Source organism: Hoplias malabaricus, chromosome 2 (assembly GCF_029633855.1).
Source record: "Hoplias malabaricus isolate fHopMal1 chromosome 2, fHopMal1.hap1, whole genome shotgun sequence".
NCBI classification, from domain to species: domain Eukaryota; kingdom Metazoa; phylum Chordata; class Actinopteri; order Characiformes; family Erythrinidae; genus Hoplias; species Hoplias malabaricus.
In genome coordinates this window covers 59,812,381-59,832,456 of record NC_089801.1, presented here as the reverse complement: position 1 = coordinate 59,832,456, position 20,076 = coordinate 59,812,381, and the positions used below count along the sequence as shown (strand labels likewise).

Here is a 20,076-nt window from a genome sequence, read left to right as displayed (position 1 = left end):
ATTCATATAAAACAAAGATGACTTTAAACACATGTAAATAAATCCCACCCATTTTGATTGTCCAAATGGAATTAATTTCAAACAGTTGTGCACATATGTAACTTCAAATTGTTTTAAACCAATGGGAATTGAGGTTTAATTAAGGTTAAACTGATCCTCAGGTGTGTCTCTCTGCCTCCTGCATTTGAGAAGAGTTCCATGATCCTCAGGAGTGTCTCTCTAAAAGATTCTTTTCTTGACCCTGTATGGCCTTGGGTCATAAAAGATGTCCCTGGAGAGAGGTTTTACGAGCCTGTTCTGTGCTATCTGAAATCGCATCTGGCTTCTCTGAGCTAAGAGAGGGTTTTCAGCATATTAAGGTAACTTTGGCATATTAAGTCCCCAAAAAGTATATATTTTACTAAAATTAATAATCTGTTCATCTCCGCTACATTTGTATCATATTCTGTTACATTATTCAATGAGAGAAATGTATTCTGAATACTGCTACATTTTCTTATATTTTTAAACAATGTGAATATGGCAGTCACACCAGGAATCAAGAAGAATATTCTGTTGTGTTCTACTATAACAACTAGCTGAACGTATGAGCTTTCCTGAATGCTTAAAACATTTGCAGTAAAGGTGTAAAGACTATACAAGTATGTAAACAGACCTTCAGTTATATGTATGGTAAAAAAAAAAGAAAGAAAGAAAGAAAGAAAGAAAGAAAGAAAGAAAAGGACCCAATATTCCCATGATTAATTCCACAGCTATTAAGAGCTTTATTTATATACTCCAGTACCAATATTGTTTTAATGGAGGAATAGGCTTTGGAACAGCTTTTCTGTTGTTTGGCTTTATGTGATATTGAAGAGAAAGAGGCTGGAGCAAGAGGCTGTCATGTCTCACTAGAAGCGCCGTGCCTGGTTCCATTAGACGCACAAAATCTTAAAATAAAAATGCTGCTTTGCACTGAATGGAGTTCCTTGTCTTTCTGGTAACTTAGAGTACAGGTACTTATATTTTGTATTTGTATAAATACTTAAGGTCAGTGAGAACAATTATCTAATAGTGAATTAACTTTACAGATTATGTTACTAAAGCACCAGTACTACTGCAGTCCCCACAAGATCATTTCCATCAGCTCCTACACAGTATACACCTCTCTCTACTGCACCACCTACAGGTATGTTCTCTCTTTTAATGACTGACCTTCAAAAAATCCATGATTCCCCTCACTTTCCCTTGTTCCCCATTCTCTCCAGTGTCCAGTGAACATCCCTACTGAATTAAACGTAAAGACTAGGAAGCTGTGGATTAGAGAAGTGGGCTTGGGACCAAAGGGCTGACCCTGAACTGTCAGAGGAAGAGGGTGGGGAGAGTAAAGGAACAGAACTTTCTCCTCTCTCAACATCCACAGCTAAAATGTGCTTGAGGAAGGCAACTAACCTTCCACTGCTCTGCACAACTGTGTGTATGTGTGTCTATTTGTGTTTGCTGCTATGAGTGAGTTAAATGTGGAGTCTCAGTTTCCTCGGGGGCTTTAATAATGTGTCACTACTTCTGCTATAAAGCATGTCAAAGACTTTTTTGTGCTGTCGATTTTTTTTTTATCTCTCCTGGATTGTTTGGCACTAAAGTTAATGCTGTGTGTTAGGCGTATTACCCGAGGACTCCTACTGTTTCAATGAAGTGTGTTTACCCCAGTGTAGTTGAGGTATTATGTCCTCTGCTGAGTTTGTGAAATATAAACCATGTGACCAAGACTAAAGTAAAAGTAGTGGATGCCATGGTAACTGTGGATTTGGTCACAGTCGCTATGCTCTTTTGGTTTTGTGAGTGTGAAGTTTAGACAGTGTCTTCCTATTTTCTCACGGTACTACTTTATAATAAGTATTTAAAAAATTTATAAAATAATTTAAATATCTTTATTAATAGTTATTATGTTGTTAATACATTTGTAACACTTTTTACATTCATCTCCACTGTTAAACCTCAGATCTTGCCAAATACTGACCTCACTTTGTCTTTTCCATCAGTCAACGTTAACCCTGTCAGCTCCAGCACATATAAAATTGTAAATATTTAATGAATTAACTACCAACAGGGTCTTTTTATACATTGACGATAATAAAAACAAAAAAAAAAAGATGTTATTGTTTCTCTCATTATTTCGGTGTTACAAACAATTGTTAATGACTTAAGGTGTTTACAAACAAATTAATAACCATGTAATAAACAGGTTTTTAAACAATTTATAAACTTTATAATTCAAGTCTTATTATTATAGTGGGACCTTTTTCACTGAATAACAAGCTTCATCTCCTGTGTCTATACGACTACATTTCCAAAAGCATTGAGACTCATGTAAAATGTAAATAAAATCCAGGTGACTGTTTCTGAGGAGCTTGGTTTGTTCTCCCCGTATTTGTGTGGGTTTCCTCCAGCTCTGGTTTCCTCCCACAGCCCAAAACACACAGTGGTCGTTGGATTGGTGACTTTTTTTTTGTTCATTCTGTCATGCTTGTTGAGTGATCGAGACACAAGAGACGGAGACATGCACTGAAGTGGACATAATCACACAGAGACCTATGAACACGACACTCCAAAAGGCAACAATGAGTGACAAACACTACTGATAAAAAGGGAGCTTATAGGGACACCTGTAAACCCTGTTACATGACACCCTCAGGGCTCACCAGGGCATGGCTACAGGACGAGACAGAGAAAATGCCTTCACAGCTCTCTGGGAAGCTTCCGCTTCCGGGTGAGGGTACGCTGTGCGCGTTTGTTGCTGCCGCTTCTCGCTGGAATTATTATTATTATTTATTTTTATTTTTCTCCTTCCCCCCTCCCTCATCCCTGGTTATTTGTGTACTTTTTCAACTGTTTAACTCCTACGTCTGACGTCCCTCCGGTGGATTCTCTGGACTCCGTTTGCGAGTTTGTTTACATTGACGCGCTGAGCTGCATCGTGCTGTATGCGGGTGAGAGTTTGCTGTGCGCATTTGCTGCTCCCGTTTTTTTTCTATTTCTAACCTCCCCTTTTTAGCTAAACTGTTAGAAAGGGTGGTGGCCATTCAGTTAGAGTCATTCCTGATGGACAATAATCTTTTTGAGCCTTTTCAGTCTGGCTTCCGCACAAAACACAGTACTGAGACAGCCCTTTTGCGGGTTTTAAACGATATCCTACTCGCTACTGATTCTGGTGCACTCAGTATCCTTCTTCTCTTAGATTTGAGTGCAGCATTCGACACTGTTAATCACAGCATACTCATAACTCATCTCTCAGCTATTGGCATAACTGACACAGCACTTTCCTGGTTCAGCTCTTACTTTACCAATAGGTCTCACTTTGTTGCTCTTGGCACACACAGATCTTCCCCTAGTACTGTTACACAAGGTGTTCCCCAAGGTTCAGTCCTAGGCCCAATACTATTCATCATATACATGCTGCCACTTCGTCAGATCATCCACAGCCATGGTCTTAAAAATCATTGTTATGCAGACGACACTCAAATATACGTGAGCACCAAAAATACCTCCACTCTGCCCCCCTCTGCCATTATTTCCTGCGTTCAGGATCTGAGACACAGGTTGCACGCCAACTTTTTGAAACTCAACACAGAAAAAACTGAAGTCTTGCTCACTGGCCCCTAGTCCACTCTTTCAAAAATTTCTGATATCACACTTAACTTTGATGGTGTGGCAGTAAAAACCTCTCCAGTACTTCTTGACTCCTCCCTGTCCTTCAAACCTCATATTTAGGCCCTACATTCCCCCATTGGACATGCCCAAAGTACCTCACCAGGAAGGGGTCCAGGAGGCATCCAGACCAGATGCCCGGAACCACCTCAACTGGCTCCTCTTGATGTGGAGAAGCAGCAGCTCCACTCCGAGTCTCTCCCGAATGTCTGAGCTCCTAACCCTGTCTCTAAGGGAGAGTGCAGACACCCTGCAGAGAAAACTCATTTCAGCAGCTTTTACCCGCGATCTCGTTCTTTCGGTCACTACCCAAAGCTCATGACCATAGGTGAGGGTTGGGACGTAGTTTATATTGTAAATTTAGAGCTTTACTTTTCTGCACAGCTCTCTTCACCACAACGGACCGGTACAGAGCCCGCATTACTGCTGATGCTGCACCGATCCGCCTGTCAATCTCCCGCTCCATATTTCCCTCACTCGTGAACAAGACCCTGAGGTATTTAAACTCCTCCACTTGAGGCAGGATCTCAGTTCCAACCTGGAGAGAGCACTCAACCCTTTTCTGACTGAGTACCATGGACTCGAACCTTGAGGTGCTGATTCTCAGCCAACAAGACCACATCATCCGCAAAAAGCAGACATGGAATCCTGAGACCACCGAACCAGACACCTTCCGCCACAGAAATTCTGTCCATAAAAATTATGAACAGGAGCGTTGATGTTTTAGAGTCCAACACGTGACTGATGTAGACTAGTGCTGATGTATTTATTTAGTAATCACCTCAGGGTGTCTGACAACAACAGGAAGATGTCACTTTCCAAACTGTTGGTTTATTAACACCCTCTTTTGCGATTAAATCTAAACCTGTGGTTTCTATGAACAGAAACAGAAATAAACAGAATATACACAAGTATCAATCAGTGCAATAAACAAATATGTGGAAATGTGCACATCACAGAATAATGTAATCCTGAATTAGAATCTAATGCAAGGCATTTAACAATCTGACAATAACAACAAATAGAGTTTTAACCACTCTCTACAAAAGCTTAACTGCTGCAGATATAGATTATCTGTATTAGTAAATTACTGACATTAGAAATACAGAAGTAACTATTACAATTACTAGAGTGCTAAATAGGATACTGTCCATTTAAGAATACACGCGTCGCTATGTCGCATTAATCACACAGAGGCTACCTCTCTAACAGCGCACAAAGCACCGTCCTGCCACGACAGATGCACTGAGTGACTAACAGACACTAGCTTGACTCTCTTTCTCTGTTAGCAGATGTGACTGCACAACAGTATTCAGACCCTTTCCTCTTGTTGTAGAAAATAATTGTATTACTTTGTGTTAGTGGACAAATATCCTTAAATGATTATTTAAAATTAAGCATTTATAATTGTGTGAAATCTTGTATCTTATATGTACTCATATGAATGATTAACCAGTATTTAACCATGCATTTAAACAGTTTAGAATCTGCACACTAACTGGCATGTTGACTCAGTATTTGCACCTTTCTAAATTCTTAAACACTTAACATTGAACAGATCTGCACTTAGGCTTTTACCAAGCTTACATAAATTAAAAGTGTTAGCCAGGACAGCTGAACTTTAGGGGCATTTTGTTGACCTGAAGTCCATTAGCCAGATCACTAAATTTTGGTGACAGAAAAGGAGGCTTGGGAAAGGAAAAGGTACTTGTCAGAAGGGCATGATGAGTGTTTTGGGGTCACAGGTGCATGGGAAACTTGCACGCGAGAAAGCTGAGTACTAACATGTCTTATTATGCATATTAATATATGTTAATCAGTCAGAAACGCCCCACCAGCAGGGGGATACGTCATTTGGGGTATAAAACTGGAGTCAGATGGGGGGAGAGGTCAGAACTCTGCGTGGAAGGGCACTAGGCTGTGTTTTTTCATGTATTAAGTTCTCCTGGATCCAGTATTGTAAATAAATACTTTGATTTGCTTTGAACTTCACTCGACTGGTTTCTGCGACACTTCCGGACGACCACGCCTCCCTGAGGAGGAAGGGTATATTTTGGACCTTTTGGATATTTTTAAATTTTAATTACTTTGGGAACGGTCCAAAAGAACATTTTAATCTTTACTCTACAGTATTTTGATGGAGGGAAAGAACATCACACATTATTAAATTCAAACTTGGAGTGGGCAGAGAGAGAGTTTCCTGTTTGCGCCACCTCCTTTTTATTTCACACATTGCATCACAGAACAAGAACACATCTTATTGGACCACGTATATAACACATCACTTCCCACAACAGACATTCGGGAATACAACATATTCATTCACACTGCAGAGCATATATCGTAACACCCCCACTTGCTCTGAGGTTATTTGCTTCATAAACAAAATGACTTTCTTAAACCTGTGTTCCAAAAACAAAACTGTCAAACTTGACTAACTTAACTGTTGTTACAGGCTTGGTCATTATGTCGGCTACCATCTGGTCTGTTAAACAATAGCTTAAGGTGACCTTTCCCTCATTCACTTTTGATCTGACAAAATGATACTTTATGTCAATGTGTTTGCATCGCTGTCTCTTTGCAGGATTTTTAGCTATCGCTATGGTACCCTGATTGTCCTCATAGATCTTAGTTGATGTATACTCATAACAGTCCATGTTTTTAAGTAGTTGCATCAAATACAGACACTCTTGAATGGTAGCAGCTAGAGCCATGTATTGTGCTTCGCATGTGGACAATGCGACTGTGGGCTGCTTTTTAGTCTTCCATGAAATCAGTGGTCCCTTTTCAGACAAGCTAACACAGTAACCAGTTGTGCTGTGGCGATCATTCACGTCAGCTGCCCAGTCACATTTTTTTTCACATTTTTTGTAACACAACTCTTTTCTAGAAGTGCCCTTAAGGTATCTTAACACATGTTTTACAGTAGTCCATTGTTGCTCTGTAGGTTCTGCAAAATGCTGTGACATCTAACTCACTACAAAACTTAAGTCCGGTCTGGTGCAAGTAGTCAGATAAATAAGACTACCAACAGCTTCTCTGCATTTTTTGACATTCTTCATTCTTTCTGTTTCTTCATCATAGTCCAGTTTTTGTTCACAAGGTGTGGCTTTGAATTTGGCTTTGAATTTGTCAGTTCCATCTGCATTCTTTTTCAAGGCATAAACCCATTTTCCCCCCACTGTCTGCTTGCCGGGCGGCATGGTGGCGCAGCAGGTAGTGTCGCAGTCACACAGCTCCAGGGACCTGGAGGTTGTGGGTTCGATTCCCGCTCCGGGTGACTGTCTGTGAGGAGTTGGTGTGTTCTCCCCGTGTCCGCGTGGGTTTCCTCCGGGTGCTCCGGTTTCCTCCCACAGTCCAAAAACACACGTTGCAGGTGGATTGGCGACTCAAAAGTGTCCGTAGGTGTGAGTGAATGTGTGTGTGTCTGTGTTGCCCTGTGAGGGACTGGCGTCCCCTCCAGGGTGTGTTCCTGCCTTGCGCCCAATGATTCCAGGTAGGCTCTGGACCCCCCGCGACCCTAAAATTGGATAAGCGGTTACAGATAATGGATGGATGGATGGATAATGTCTGCTTGCCTTCAGGAAGGGTTGTTTGAGTAAATGTGTTGTTTTCTTGTAGCGACAACATTTCCTCATCCATTGCTTTTTTCCATTCTTTGGAGTTTTGAGAGTGTACAGCTTCTTCAAATGTTAAAGGTACATCACACACAAGTCTGTAGCAATAATCAATGTTTGTTAACACCTGATCATCGATTTCCTCATCAGTCATATATTCATTTAGGTAATTTGGCTTCTTCCTCACCCTTGAGGGATAACATGTTGTAGCTGGGTCTGTGTTACAGATAGCATCATTTTTGTTTTCTGACTCTGATAAGGAGGCTGGATCCTGACTTTGCTCAGGTGTCTTAAATTCCTCTGGACCTGCTTGGTATGTCAAACTCATCCTCTGTTAATACATCAGTTTGTGTCTATTGCGTTACCGCCTTTTTTTTTTTCACTAGTCTGTGTTTTTGCACTTTTCCCTTGTGTGGAAAATAGATTAGATAGGCTGGGCTATTTTTGTCGTATCCTACAAAAATTCCCTCCTCACATTTTGAATCTAATTTTCCCTTGTCTTGTTTATAGGCATAACAGGCTGAACCAAACTTCTGCATCCTGGACAGATTTGGTCTTTTACCACTTACTTTTTGGTAAGGGGTTTGTCCTGTACGTCTATTGAAACATCTGTTTCTTATTGTGGCTGCTGTCTGAACTGCGTAAGGCAACAATGCTTTGGGTAAGTTGCTCTCTATCAACATGCACCTCACCGTGTCAAAAAGTGTATGGCAATTTCATTCAGCAGTGCCATTTTGGTGTGGTGAGTATGGCGCTGAGGTCTCATGTCTAATACAGTTTTTGTTAAGTAGTGCTTGATAACACTTTCCGGTAAATTCCATGCCGTTATCAGATCGCATACACTTAATCTTGCCATATGGTGCTGTGTCTGCAATAAACCTCTCTGTTGTTTGCACAGTGTCACTCTTATGTTTTAGAAAGTACACAAAAACCGCACTGGAGAAGTCATCAGTGAATGATAATGCAAATCTGTATCCATCTGTAGACTCTGGGTCTATTGGTCCAGCTAAATCTGCGTGAACCAGTTCTAATGCAGCTTTAGCTCTCTTATCTGGTTCCCTGTTTCATGATTGAGTGAACTTGCTTTTAATGCACACTTCACATTGTTTCACTTGTTTATCACTGTTATCCTTAATGTTCATTCCTTCAACAACACTCTGTAAATTTCTTATGTCATCGTAATTACAATGTCCCAGAATTTCGTGCCATGTTTGGATATCATAAGAACCTTTACACGGATCTTTCCCTTCATTACTCACAGTCTGAAGATGGGGAACTTTGTTCCATCTTTGTGTTTCAGAACATCTTCTCCCTGTTTGAAAATCACTGTTGCACCATTGTTTGATGCTGCTTTTACTGAAAACATGTCTTGTGGATAAGAGGGGATGTACAGCGCCTGCTTCAGCGTCGTCTTGCAGTGTTGCCCTCTGCTGTCCATCAAAGTCACCTCTGCCTCTCCTCTTCTTTTCCCTACTCCTTTGCATCGGGTGCCATCAGCCAGTTCGATGCAGTGTGTCTCTGGTTTAAAGTTGTCGTCAAATCCTTTAAAACATCCAAGGTCTGTGATGATGTGTGAGGTTGCTCCTGTGTCTACCATCAAACCTTTACCGCTCGTCTGTACCTCCCGATTTGCTTCACTCAGCCGAAAAGCATATTCTTTGCCATCCTCTTCATCAGAAGCTTTCTGCACCTCATCCAGCCATTGTTTTCTCCTGCACACTTCCTCTTGATGTGTGGGGCTTTTACAGAAGCTGCACCATTTCTTGCGGTGAAATACTCTCGCTTTGTGCCCTTTTTGTCCGCATCGGAAACACACTAAGTCGGTGCCGTCTGATCTCCGGTGGCCCACACTTGCCTGTGCGTGCTTTACGCTTGACTGTGCATGCGCTTTCATGACGTTGTCATCTGTTGCGGCTGCGCACATTTTTTCTGTGTCTTCATAACTCCTTAATTTACATTTGAAGTCAGTAAATGTCATTTTAGTTTCACTTTGCATGACATGGATGATAAATGGTTTGAATGACTCCAGTAGTCCTTTCAAAATCATAGCTATGAGCAGGTCGTCGCTCAAAGTTTCACCTGCGTTTCTTAATGCTGTAATGGCTGCTTTGGCTCTCAAAACATAGTCAGTCACACTTTCACTGTTATCTTTCTGCAGCGAAGTCAGCTCTGTATATAGACTGATGACATGGGGCTTAGCCTTTCCTGCATAGAAGTCTCTTAGAATCTTTAGAGCCTTTCGTCCGTCGTCGGTAGCTTCACGCATCACTAGCGATAGGCTTGTGTCGTCCAGAAACTGGATGAGCTCTGCGTATGCTTCTGCATTTTTTGTGTCATCTTCGACTTCCTTTTCGGGCTTTAAAATAACATCCTTCAAGCCTTGTAGTCGAAGGTGGCCTAAAAACTTTGTTTCCCATAGTTCATATTTCTCCACTTCTCCATCAAAAACTAGCCGTGACCAGCGGTTATTCGTTTCTGCGGTCCTCCGGCTCATGGTGTCTTTTTAGCCTTAGCACTTATCTTCGCCGGGCACGCAGTACGTTGCGAATTTTCTCGGCCGTACCTGCCATAAACTTTTGGTGCTCACTCTCGCCTGGGTCTCGAAGCGGGTCCTGGGCCCATAACCTGTCAGCAGATGTGAATGCACAGCAGTATTCAGACCCTTTCCTCTACAGTATTTTGATGGAGGGAAAGAACATCACACATTATTAAATTCAAACTTGGAGCGGGCAGAGAGTCTGCTCCCTGCTCCCTGCTTCCTGTCTGCGCCACCTCCTTTTTATTTCACACATTGCGTCACAGAACAACAACACATCTTATTGGACCATGTATATAACACATCAGTTCCCACAACAGACCTTTGGGAATACAACATATTCATTCACACCGCAGAGCATATATCGTAACATTCTCTTTCCACTAACTATAGCAGTGATTATCAATGCTAAACTGAGTAAACGACATTAACGTATCACTTACAGTCTCATGGACGCACGGTAGAAATAATGATAAAGAAATTGTCCATGATAAATCTTACAGTATCTAAGAGTATAACCTGCTGATATCCTTTACTCCACTGTGCTGTCCTCAACTCCGTGCAGCAGTAGGTCCAGGTGGCGCCATCATGAGGAAACTGACAGCGTTCTGATTGGTTTTCTAGCTGAGCACTGTCCGACCACCAGCTCAGCACCTGAACAGTGCACATTATCCACGACCCACACAACAAAAGCTACACAGCTGGGCACTGCAAGTTAGGGTGACCGCATTTTGAACAGATGACAATGGGCAGCCCTGATGGAGATCACTGCCAGCCATGTGAACCAGACTCCTGCTCTGTTTATATAGGGACTGGATTGTGTTCTTTCTCTTTTGCTTTTTCACACATTCCTAATATTTTCTGTTTCACAGCTCACAGTGTATAATGCTGTAAATAGACATTGTTATTGTAAACACACATTGGTAGGTGGACTGGCGACTCAAAGGTGTCTGTAGGTGTGAGTGAATGTGTGAGTGTGTGTCGCCCTGTGAAGGACTGGCGTCCCCTCCAGGGTGTATTACTCACTTGCGCCCAGTGATTCGGGGTAGGCTCCGGACACACCACCACCCTGAACTGGATAAGGGCTACAGACATTGAATGAATGAATGAATGTCTGAAAGCCTGTAGATTAAATACATTCAGTATGTGTTTGGGGTCTTGCCCCTGCATATGAAAATACATCTGGATTCTCTAAAACCTTTAACAATATTTGTACTGTAACTGATTAATTCACCAGGTTCTTTGCCATTTTCCATTGAGGAAAAGTGTTCTTGAATTGCTGCATTTTTTGCCACTGAAAACCTGTAACTATGTTAGTCTTTGTCTATGTTTCATTTTTTTAAACATTGATGCTAGCATCAAATTCAATATGAGAAAATAATTTAAAGTATAACAGAAAATAATTGATCAAATAAATTATTTTAAATTAAATCTGTTTATCTATCCATCTACCTTAATATATTAAGAGGGACGGCTTGTAATGAACCAATGTCTGCAGAGTAATGCAAATTACACACAGTACTCTGACCTAAACCTCATCTGTCCTCAAGGCAGACAGACCCCACTGGCTAATCCTGGTCCATATTTTATAGAATTTTGGAGACTGCTGCTCTAAGCTGGCCCCTGCTATCAGATACAAACAAACACTCATTTATAAAAGCATTCAAATACAAACCCACAACACTGATGTGTCATTCTCCACAGTCAAAATGAAAAGACAAACTATGTAATGGTGTCATGGGTGAAGTCACCATGCTGAGGTATGAAACAGTTTCCAGGAAAGGCCTAGTCCTTTATGAGCAAGAGTCGAGGGTCTTCAGTTTCTGAATTAAATCCCCAGTGACTGAGCCAGCAGTTCAAGTGCAGTGTGTGATTGAAGGAAATACACTGTCAGCATCAACTGATTCAGGGATTCTGAAAATATTAATAACTACTCTCTGCATTTATCAGCATCGCACTTCCTTTCCTAACTGTTGTGGATTGGGATTTGTAGTTTGTAGCTCTAGTGGTCTGTAGTTCATTCAGCATCTTGACTGAAATATTACTCTTCTGAATTGTGTTCTTTCTCTAGACAAGTCGATCCCTCTGAGTGCAGTGCCGGCCGACCCTGAAATGGTAAGTGCTTTAAGTAAACACTTACGTTAGTGATGCACCAACACTGAACCCAAAACTCAGGACACATCAACACCAACAGCTGAAAAACCAACCAATATAATCTGAAATAAAATATAAAACAAGAAATTAACTCTAATTATTAAATTATAGCAGGGTCACTTTGCAATTTGACTCAATGAATATTTGCTCAGTTCAGAAACTGTGGCTAGAAGTGACATTGGATTGCTCCCATAGCACTTCACTTCCACTGGTGGCGCTGTTTCACTAAAACCAAAAAACCCCTCTGTTATGAATATGAAGCATCACATAAACACTTGTGTGAGAATATTTCTTTTCTTCTGGAGCTTACAGTTAGGTTCAGGATGGTTTGGGTATGTCTTGTGTTGTTTGTACAGGGATTAGATCTGATTTTGCAAACTGGGTTAGTGTCAGAAATTCACATCAGATAAAACACACTGTGTGAATTCTGTGAATGGTCTTTAGTGTCAACTATTTAGGAAGTGAGAGCAGGCCGAGACATCACCCTCTTATTACTGGTGTAGTGTGAATTTACTATACACTTATTCCACATCTGCTGCTTACAACATGTTTCAAAATACATTCACTGAGCTCACAGTGTAAAAGGCCAACTGGAGTGTTCCAAATGAGAAAATAAAGACAGACAAAGTTGTGATACACACTTATGTTGGGGGATGATTTACAGTAGAACTGATGGGTGTGTTTCCTCAGGATGACAGGATCTATCAGGAGCTTGAGGAGAGGGAGCAGAAGCCTGGGGCTGGGTCCATGGTGAATAAGATCTACTCTACAACAGATTCTACTAATACTCCACTTTACTCCACTATTGAACCTCCTGATTTATTCATATACAGCACTCCAACCCCATCACAGCAAGGTCCACAACAGCCCCTCAGCTCCACTGTTTACTCTGCAGTGTCCCCAAGTGAACACAGTCACACACTGTGAAAAAGGCTCTGTGAAAATGGAGTGAATCTAATTGGTATCTTTAATATTAACTATTATAAAGTGTTATTTTCAGCACATGATTGACTTGATTTGAGTATTTTGAATTATATTTTGGCAGAATATTTTGGTTGTTTCAATGAAATATAATTCCAGAAAAATGATTTATCAGCACAGAGAAAATGTACACAATATAAGAACAATATCTAGAAAATCCATGAATAATCTTATAATGTGAGCAATCCAATATCTCAGTTTTGTTTTATTAAAGCTTGTGTATATAATTATACTATAAAATGTAATTGCACATAATCTGCTGTTAATTATAAGGGTCCGGCCTTGACCTTTTCATGAAATTAAAATGTAACAATCTGTTAATGTTAGTGTTGTTTTATCCCTTAGTATTTACACAGGCCTGTCACAACTGAGCATAGATAGTCAAGTACTAAGATGTAGTTGAATCAATATTATATTCTCTGATCTCGTACATATTTTACTTCCATTTTCATAACAGAACCCTGAATATAATCTAAGTTGGTGTTTGTATGATGTATTGTGTATTTTATTTCATTTGTCAGTATTAATGCAGGCTTAGAATATATTCTTATGCCGCAGTGTAAAGGTTTTAGGAATGTTGTATTAAATATTTTAACTATTTTTCCATTTTATATTGTATTATGTTTTTTAACTACAAACCGGATTCCAAAAAAGTTGGGACACTAAACAAATTGTGAATAAAAACTGAATGCAATGATGTGGAGATGGCAAATGTCAATATTTTATTCGTAATAGAACATAGATGACAGATCAAAAGTTTAATCTGAGTAAATGTAACATTTTAAAGGACAAATATGTTGATTCACAATTTCACAGTGTCAACAAATCCCAAAAAACTGGGGACAAGTAGCAATAGGTAGCTGGAAAAAGGAAATTGAGCATATAACAAACAGCTGAAAGACCAATTAACACTAATTAGGTCAATTGACTACATGATTGAGTACAAAAAGAGCTTCTCAGAGTGTCAGTGTCTCTCTGAAGCCAAGATGGTAAGAGGATCACCAATTCCACCATTGTTGCGCAGAAAGATAGTGCAGTAATACCAGAATGGTGTTACCCAGTGTAAAATAGCAAAGACTTTTAAGTTATCATCATCAACCGTGCATAACATCATCAAAAGGTTCAGAGAATCTGGAACAATTGCTGTGCGTAAGGGTCAAGGCCGTAAAACTCTACTGGATGCTCATGATCTCCGGGCCCTTAAACGTCACTGCACCTCAAACAGGAATGCCACTGTCAAGGAAATAACAGAATGGGCTCAGGAATACTTCCAGAAAGCATTGTCAGTGAACACAATCCACCGTGCCATCCGCCGTTGCCAGCTGAAACTCTACAGTGCAAAGAGGAAGCCATTTCTAAGCAAGCTCCATAAGCTCAGACATTTGCACTGGGCCAGGGGTCTTTTAAAATGAAGTGTGGCAAAATGGAAGACTGTTCTGTGGTCAGATGAGTCACGATTTGAAGTTCTTTATGGAAAACTGGGACCATATATAGAGAATAGGACTCTATAGAGAACATTTGGCGCATCATAAAGAGGAAGGCCCAAGACGATTGAACAGTTAGAGGCCTGTATTAGAAATGAATGGGAGAGCATTCCCATTTCTAAACTTGAGAAACTGGTCTCCTCTGTCTCCAGACGTCTGAGTGTTGTAAGAAGAAGGGGGGATGCCACACAGTGGTAAAAAATAGAAAACACATGCTTTTGATTGATTGAGTTCATGGATATAGTCGAGAATTGTAGTCAGAATTACTCAATAATTGGAGATTGTGTTAATGATGTGCTATTATTTTCAATGTTTAAACTGAAGTAATAACACCATCTAGTGGATGGCTCCTGACAAACAGCCCCAGACCATGGTCCCTCCTCCAACAAACTTTAGAGCCAGTGTGTAGTGTTCTCCCAGGCTCCATCAAACACAGACTCATCCATCATCAGTCCAGAGAAGACATTTCCACAGCTTCAGACTTCAGTGGCATTTTGGCTTTACACACCTTCAGTGAGGGGTTAATATCACACATTAATCAAGAGAGTGTACACATTTAACTACTGCACTTGTAGCTGTAAAAGAAACCTTTCAGATAAAACTGGTTGATTATGTTTTGGTCCAGTGACAAAAACACAGGAATCTTGGTGCCCTGCTAAATAAAATAGGCACCAAATAACTATGGTCTACTGCAATTGTACTATATACATGTAGTGCTACAGGAACCATAAAGGAGAAGTCTCTCTCTCTCTCAGGAAGTGGGTGTATATTAGTGAGACACATAGTGCTGGTCGTGTGGTTTGTGGAGCCACAAGCAGATGAAAAGTAAAAACAGAAGCTGTAAATTTAAGTTACATATAAACTCCTGAAGGTATTTTTCAATACGGACAAAGCTGAAATGAACATGAAGCTCCTCCTCATCTTCAGCCTCTACCTGATCTCAGGTAAGAAACACACTTCTAAATCATCAGCTCTATCAGCAGTGTCACATCCAGCCTTTCTTCACACTGACATTCCTCCTCTTTTAGCAGCTGCTGGAGGATCCATGAGAGTGAGGGGATTTTCAGGAGGAGGAGTCCTCATCAAGTGCAGATATGAGACACAATACACATCAAACACAAAGTTTTTCTGTAAGAGTTCAGCGCCAAAGTGTGTTGACCAAATCAAGACAGATGTTAAAAATGCGTGGGTGAATTCAGGAAGATTCTCACTGTTTGATGACACCAGTGCTGCAGTTTTCTGGGTGAAGATCAGAGACCTCACAGTAGAAGATTCTGGAACATATCAGTGTGCAGTGGATAAAATCTTGTTGTGGGACAGCTACACCCCAGTGGAACTGAATGTAGAGGAAGGTGAGTGTCTCCATCACTGTCCTCTTTATGATCTGAATCCTCCAGCATCATTCTCCTCAGTTACAGTGAGAGAAAGCACATAGAAGCCCATGAAGAACTGAGATCAGGAACTGTGTTCTCACAGTATTTATCTTCACACCTCTGTTAACGGATGAGTAGAGGCTGCACCCATTGTTTTTCCTCGTTTCTGATTCTGTTTAAAGTGTGCGATACTGAAGACTGGTGAAACTGAGACTAATTAAACTTAAATATCCGAGTTCAGTGTGATTTTTAAGTCAGTGATGAATGAGTTTTCACAGTGAACTCAGTTTAAAAGTGTTCTCACACAGAGACTGAGCTGCTGCAGTGTCCTCCACTGTGGAGACGGAGAGACGTCTGATTACAGCAGCAGCTTGTGTTTCACAGAGGACAGTGGAACATGGTTTTGTAATTTTGGTTTGTTTCACAACAACAGTCCAGAATCTGATTAAATGATCTTAGTTACACTGAAGTAGCTGCACATGAGCTTAAAGTTAGGTGTCCTGTACTGATCTGTAGATCAGTGTGACTGTGTTCTCTGGAGTGAAACTCTGCAATGTGCATTTTTCTGTTTAAACACTCCACTTATTGTAAAGGTGGTGAATGTCTGGGTGCCTGGATCCAATTAAACCTCCACATAAAGATGAGCTGGGGTGGTGGGGTCAGCATCCAACTGTAGAACTGTAGCTGGACTCAGAGGACACTCAGTTCAGATTCACTGTCCCTATGAGTCTGGATATGAATCCAGCTTAAAGTATCTCTGGAGAGGGGCATGTAGTTCTTATACTAAAGGGGAAATGCAGTTCTTACACTACATTATCACCATCACTGACCTGAGAACAGAGGATACAGGAGCTCTGGGTCATCACTAGAGTGAGATTCTTTTACTTGTAAAACTGGGTGAGGGAAGAGTCTGATTTTAGAACTTCAGGATCGTCATAATATTCTGACCCCAATTAAATGAGTCATTTTGTTTCTAAGAAATTATTAAACTCAGGAGAATTAAAAAAAAAAAACTGCACTAAAACCATATTTTAAATGCATTATTGTTCCCTACAGAGAACATTAACGTATATAAATATGGAGGATCAACAAAAACATGGGGTGCCCACCCTTTATCACACAACTGTACATGAAAATGTGTACGTAGTAAATGTTTACATGCAAAATATTCAAAAATATTTAAATAAGCTCATGACCTGTGCAATGATCTGAACATTAGGTTTATCACAGATAGATAGTGAGATTGATTCCTGGCTTGTTTCTCCACACATCCCTCAGCACAGTGCTAGCCATAACAGGCACCTGTTTACTGACACAACAGATCTGGCCAATTAGTGCTCTCCTCAAAGGGTGTTCAGCCCCAGTGAAAAACAAACATAAAAAAACAGGAAGTGAAATATTTTTTTCTACATCAACAGAACAAGAACCTGCAGCAGACACATCAACATCAAACACAACTCCACAGGCCAGCACAAAGACCACAGCCTCAGTCACTCGAGAATCCACTTCCAAGAAGACAGCACCAGGTACAACACTCTCTTCTCACACTGTGGCTCCTGCTTTTTCATCTCTGTTCAGTGTGTGTTTTCACATGTTCGTTCGTTCATTCATTCATTCATTCATTATCTGTAACCGCTTATCCAGTTCAGGGTCGCGGTGGGTCCAGAGCCGGAATCATTGGGCACAAGGCAGTAATACACCCTGGATGGGGTGCCAGTCCTTCACAGGGCAACACACACTCACAGATTCACTCACACCTACGAACACTCTTGAGTTGCCAATCCACCTACCAACGTGTGTTTTTGGAGCGTGGGAGAAACCGGAGCACCCGGAGGAAATGCACACAGACACAGGGAGAACACACCAACTCCTCACAGACAGTCACCCAGAGCGGGACTAGAACCCATGACCTCCAGGTCCCTTGAGCTGTGTGACTGTGACACCACCTGCTGCACCTCTTGGAAAAAAAACTAAATGTAAATTGACCAGCTGTGTTTAAAACCACTGCATATAACATTATACAGTGCAGCAGTGATGTTGATGTTATAAAATGGGGTAAACATAGTGTTATTTCAAATTAAAGGGGAAGGAATTTAATATATTACTTTCGGATGTTCCCTGCCACAGACACTAGAGGGCAGAATCAGTTTCGGTCTAGAGTTATACCCGTGTAGGATGCAGAGAACTTCACGTGGCTGAAGTCTGTTTAGTACAAAGACCAACTCTATCTGCACATTCTTTTATATTTTAGTTACAAGATGCCTCAACTGCTCTCTAAATCATACATAAAACACCGAAAGTGAAATATTTTTCTACACCAACAGAAAAAGGACAAGCATCAGACACATCAACATCAGCCACAATCACCCGAGGATCCACTTCCAAGAAGACAGCACCAGGTACATCACTCTGTTCTCACACTATGGCTCCTGTTTTTTCGTCTCTGTTCAGTGTGTGTTTTCACATGTTCTCTCTGTGTATTTTGCAGAGCTAATGGAGGACAGATGCACTCAGGGGTCACCACCGGGGGGAGCTGTCTATGAAAGTGACCAACAATGCTTCTGCATCTGACATGGCTTCTGTTTTGTTCCCAGTTCACTGGGGGATGTTCCACAATGCAGGATTTCTCAGTTTAGTCAGAGAACTTAAGCCCAAAGTCAAGCCTGTCCAATAGGAACAGAGCTGAGGGAGATACCTATTGGACAGTCCTCAACTTTGGGCTTAAGTACATGATTTTAATCCCATACAATATATATTTTTAAATGTTTCCTCACCATTTACTGCCCTCTGGTCGGTTTACACGGTGGAAAAACATCTGACTCAGTAAATGGGAAGTAACTGTGTCTGTGTAACTGTGAACACCAAAATACTACTCTAGCCGATCAACAACAGGCAGCATTCATGCTCAGGTGTAGGACGGTGGAGGGGGAGAAACAGGCCCAAACTCTGTTAGTCCCACTCTCTCCCTGGCTTTAGTGCTCCCTCTCTCCGTCACTGGCTCTGAGGCTGTCTCTCTGTGGCTCATTCAGGCATCTTCTCCCTCTCTCTCCCGCTCAGGTGTGGCCAAGAAACCGCATGAAAATTGTTGAGGATATTTTTGTATTCCCGTGCCTTATCTGGGTAAAACAGACTTATTTTTTGCATTTTAGATGCATTTCTTAAAGGGACCATCTACAAATGTTGGGAACTGCTGTTCTTTGGTTTGTTTATGTTCAAAAGCACCACATCTTTTAAGGTGGAACTGTATATTTGAGAATGAAAAATGACGAAAAATGTACGTAGCTGAAGTTTAACTTGTCTGTAAACAGTGTTGGGAGGGTTACTTTTAAAATGTCTTCATTACAAAATACAAAATACATGCCCTAAAATATATTTTGTAACCGTTTTTCTATTGTTTGCCTTTATGTGATTTTAATGTTGATGTAATCTAATAAGTAACTTATTACAAAACACTGCTAACATCAGAAGCATTACATATTTTTTAAACGTGATACCCTTTTCAGGGCTGTTCCTACAGCAGTAGTGGCGTTGACTATGTCACTAGACAAGAGGCTGTCATGTCTCACTAGAAGCGCCATGCTTGGTTTAGCTAGAAGCACAGAGCCTTAAAACAACAACTTTGAAATGAACTGAGTTCCTGGTCCTTCTGATAACTTAGAACCCATAAATCCTTGAGATCATTCATTTAAAGACTAGTTTAAATCAGTGGTGTAGCAAGAAATTGACCTTTGGGTGAGCCTGAGCAAAAAAAAAAAAAAATGTGGATACAATTATACTTCGTAAAACAATAAACAAATGCAATCTTTATTAATTTTAATAAAGTAGTGTATTACTCTATAACTGTTGTACTATTTTCATTCATTCATTCATTCATTATCTGTAACCGCTTATCCAGTTCAGGGTCGCGGGGGGTCCAGAGCCTACCTGCAATCATTGGGCGCAAGGCGGGAATACACCCTGGAGGGTGTGCCAATCCTGCACAGGGCAACACAGACACACACATTAACTCACACACTCACACCTACAGACACTTTTGAGTCGCCAATCCACCTACCAGTGTGTGTTTTTGGACTGTGGGAGGAAACCGGAGTACCCGGAGGAAACCCACACCGACACGGGGAGAACACACCAACTCCTCACAGACAGTCACCTGGAGCGGGAATCGAACCCACAACCTCCAGGCCCCTGGAGCTGTGTGACTGCGACACTACCTGCCGCGCTGTACTATTTTCAATAGTTCATTA

General features: G+C 41.0%; 1 protein-coding gene across 2 annotated transcripts; it reads left to right on the top strand.

The window, feature by feature from the left end:
* The first annotated feature begins 15,264 nt into the window (after positions 1-15,264).
* Positions 15,265-19,572, top strand: LOC136686659 (CMRF35-like molecule 6). 2 transcript variants are annotated; one of them, XM_066660573.1, is made up of 5 exons: positions 15,265-15,403; positions 15,491-15,811; positions 17,251-17,358; positions 18,157-18,231; positions 18,321-19,572. In XM_066660573.1, exons 1-5 carry the CDS (start codon positions 15,358-15,360, stop codon positions 18,401-18,403), a joined length of 633 nt encoding a protein of 210 aa, XP_066516670.1. In that variant the 5' UTR covers positions 15,265-15,357; the 3' UTR covers positions 18,404-19,572. The 2 variants fall into 2 exon arrangements, with proteins under 2 accessions (XP_066516670.1, XP_066516669.1); XM_066660572.1 differs by having other exon boundaries at positions 15,271-15,403; positions 15,488-15,811.
* The last annotated feature ends 504 nt before the right edge of the window (positions 19,573-20,076 follow it).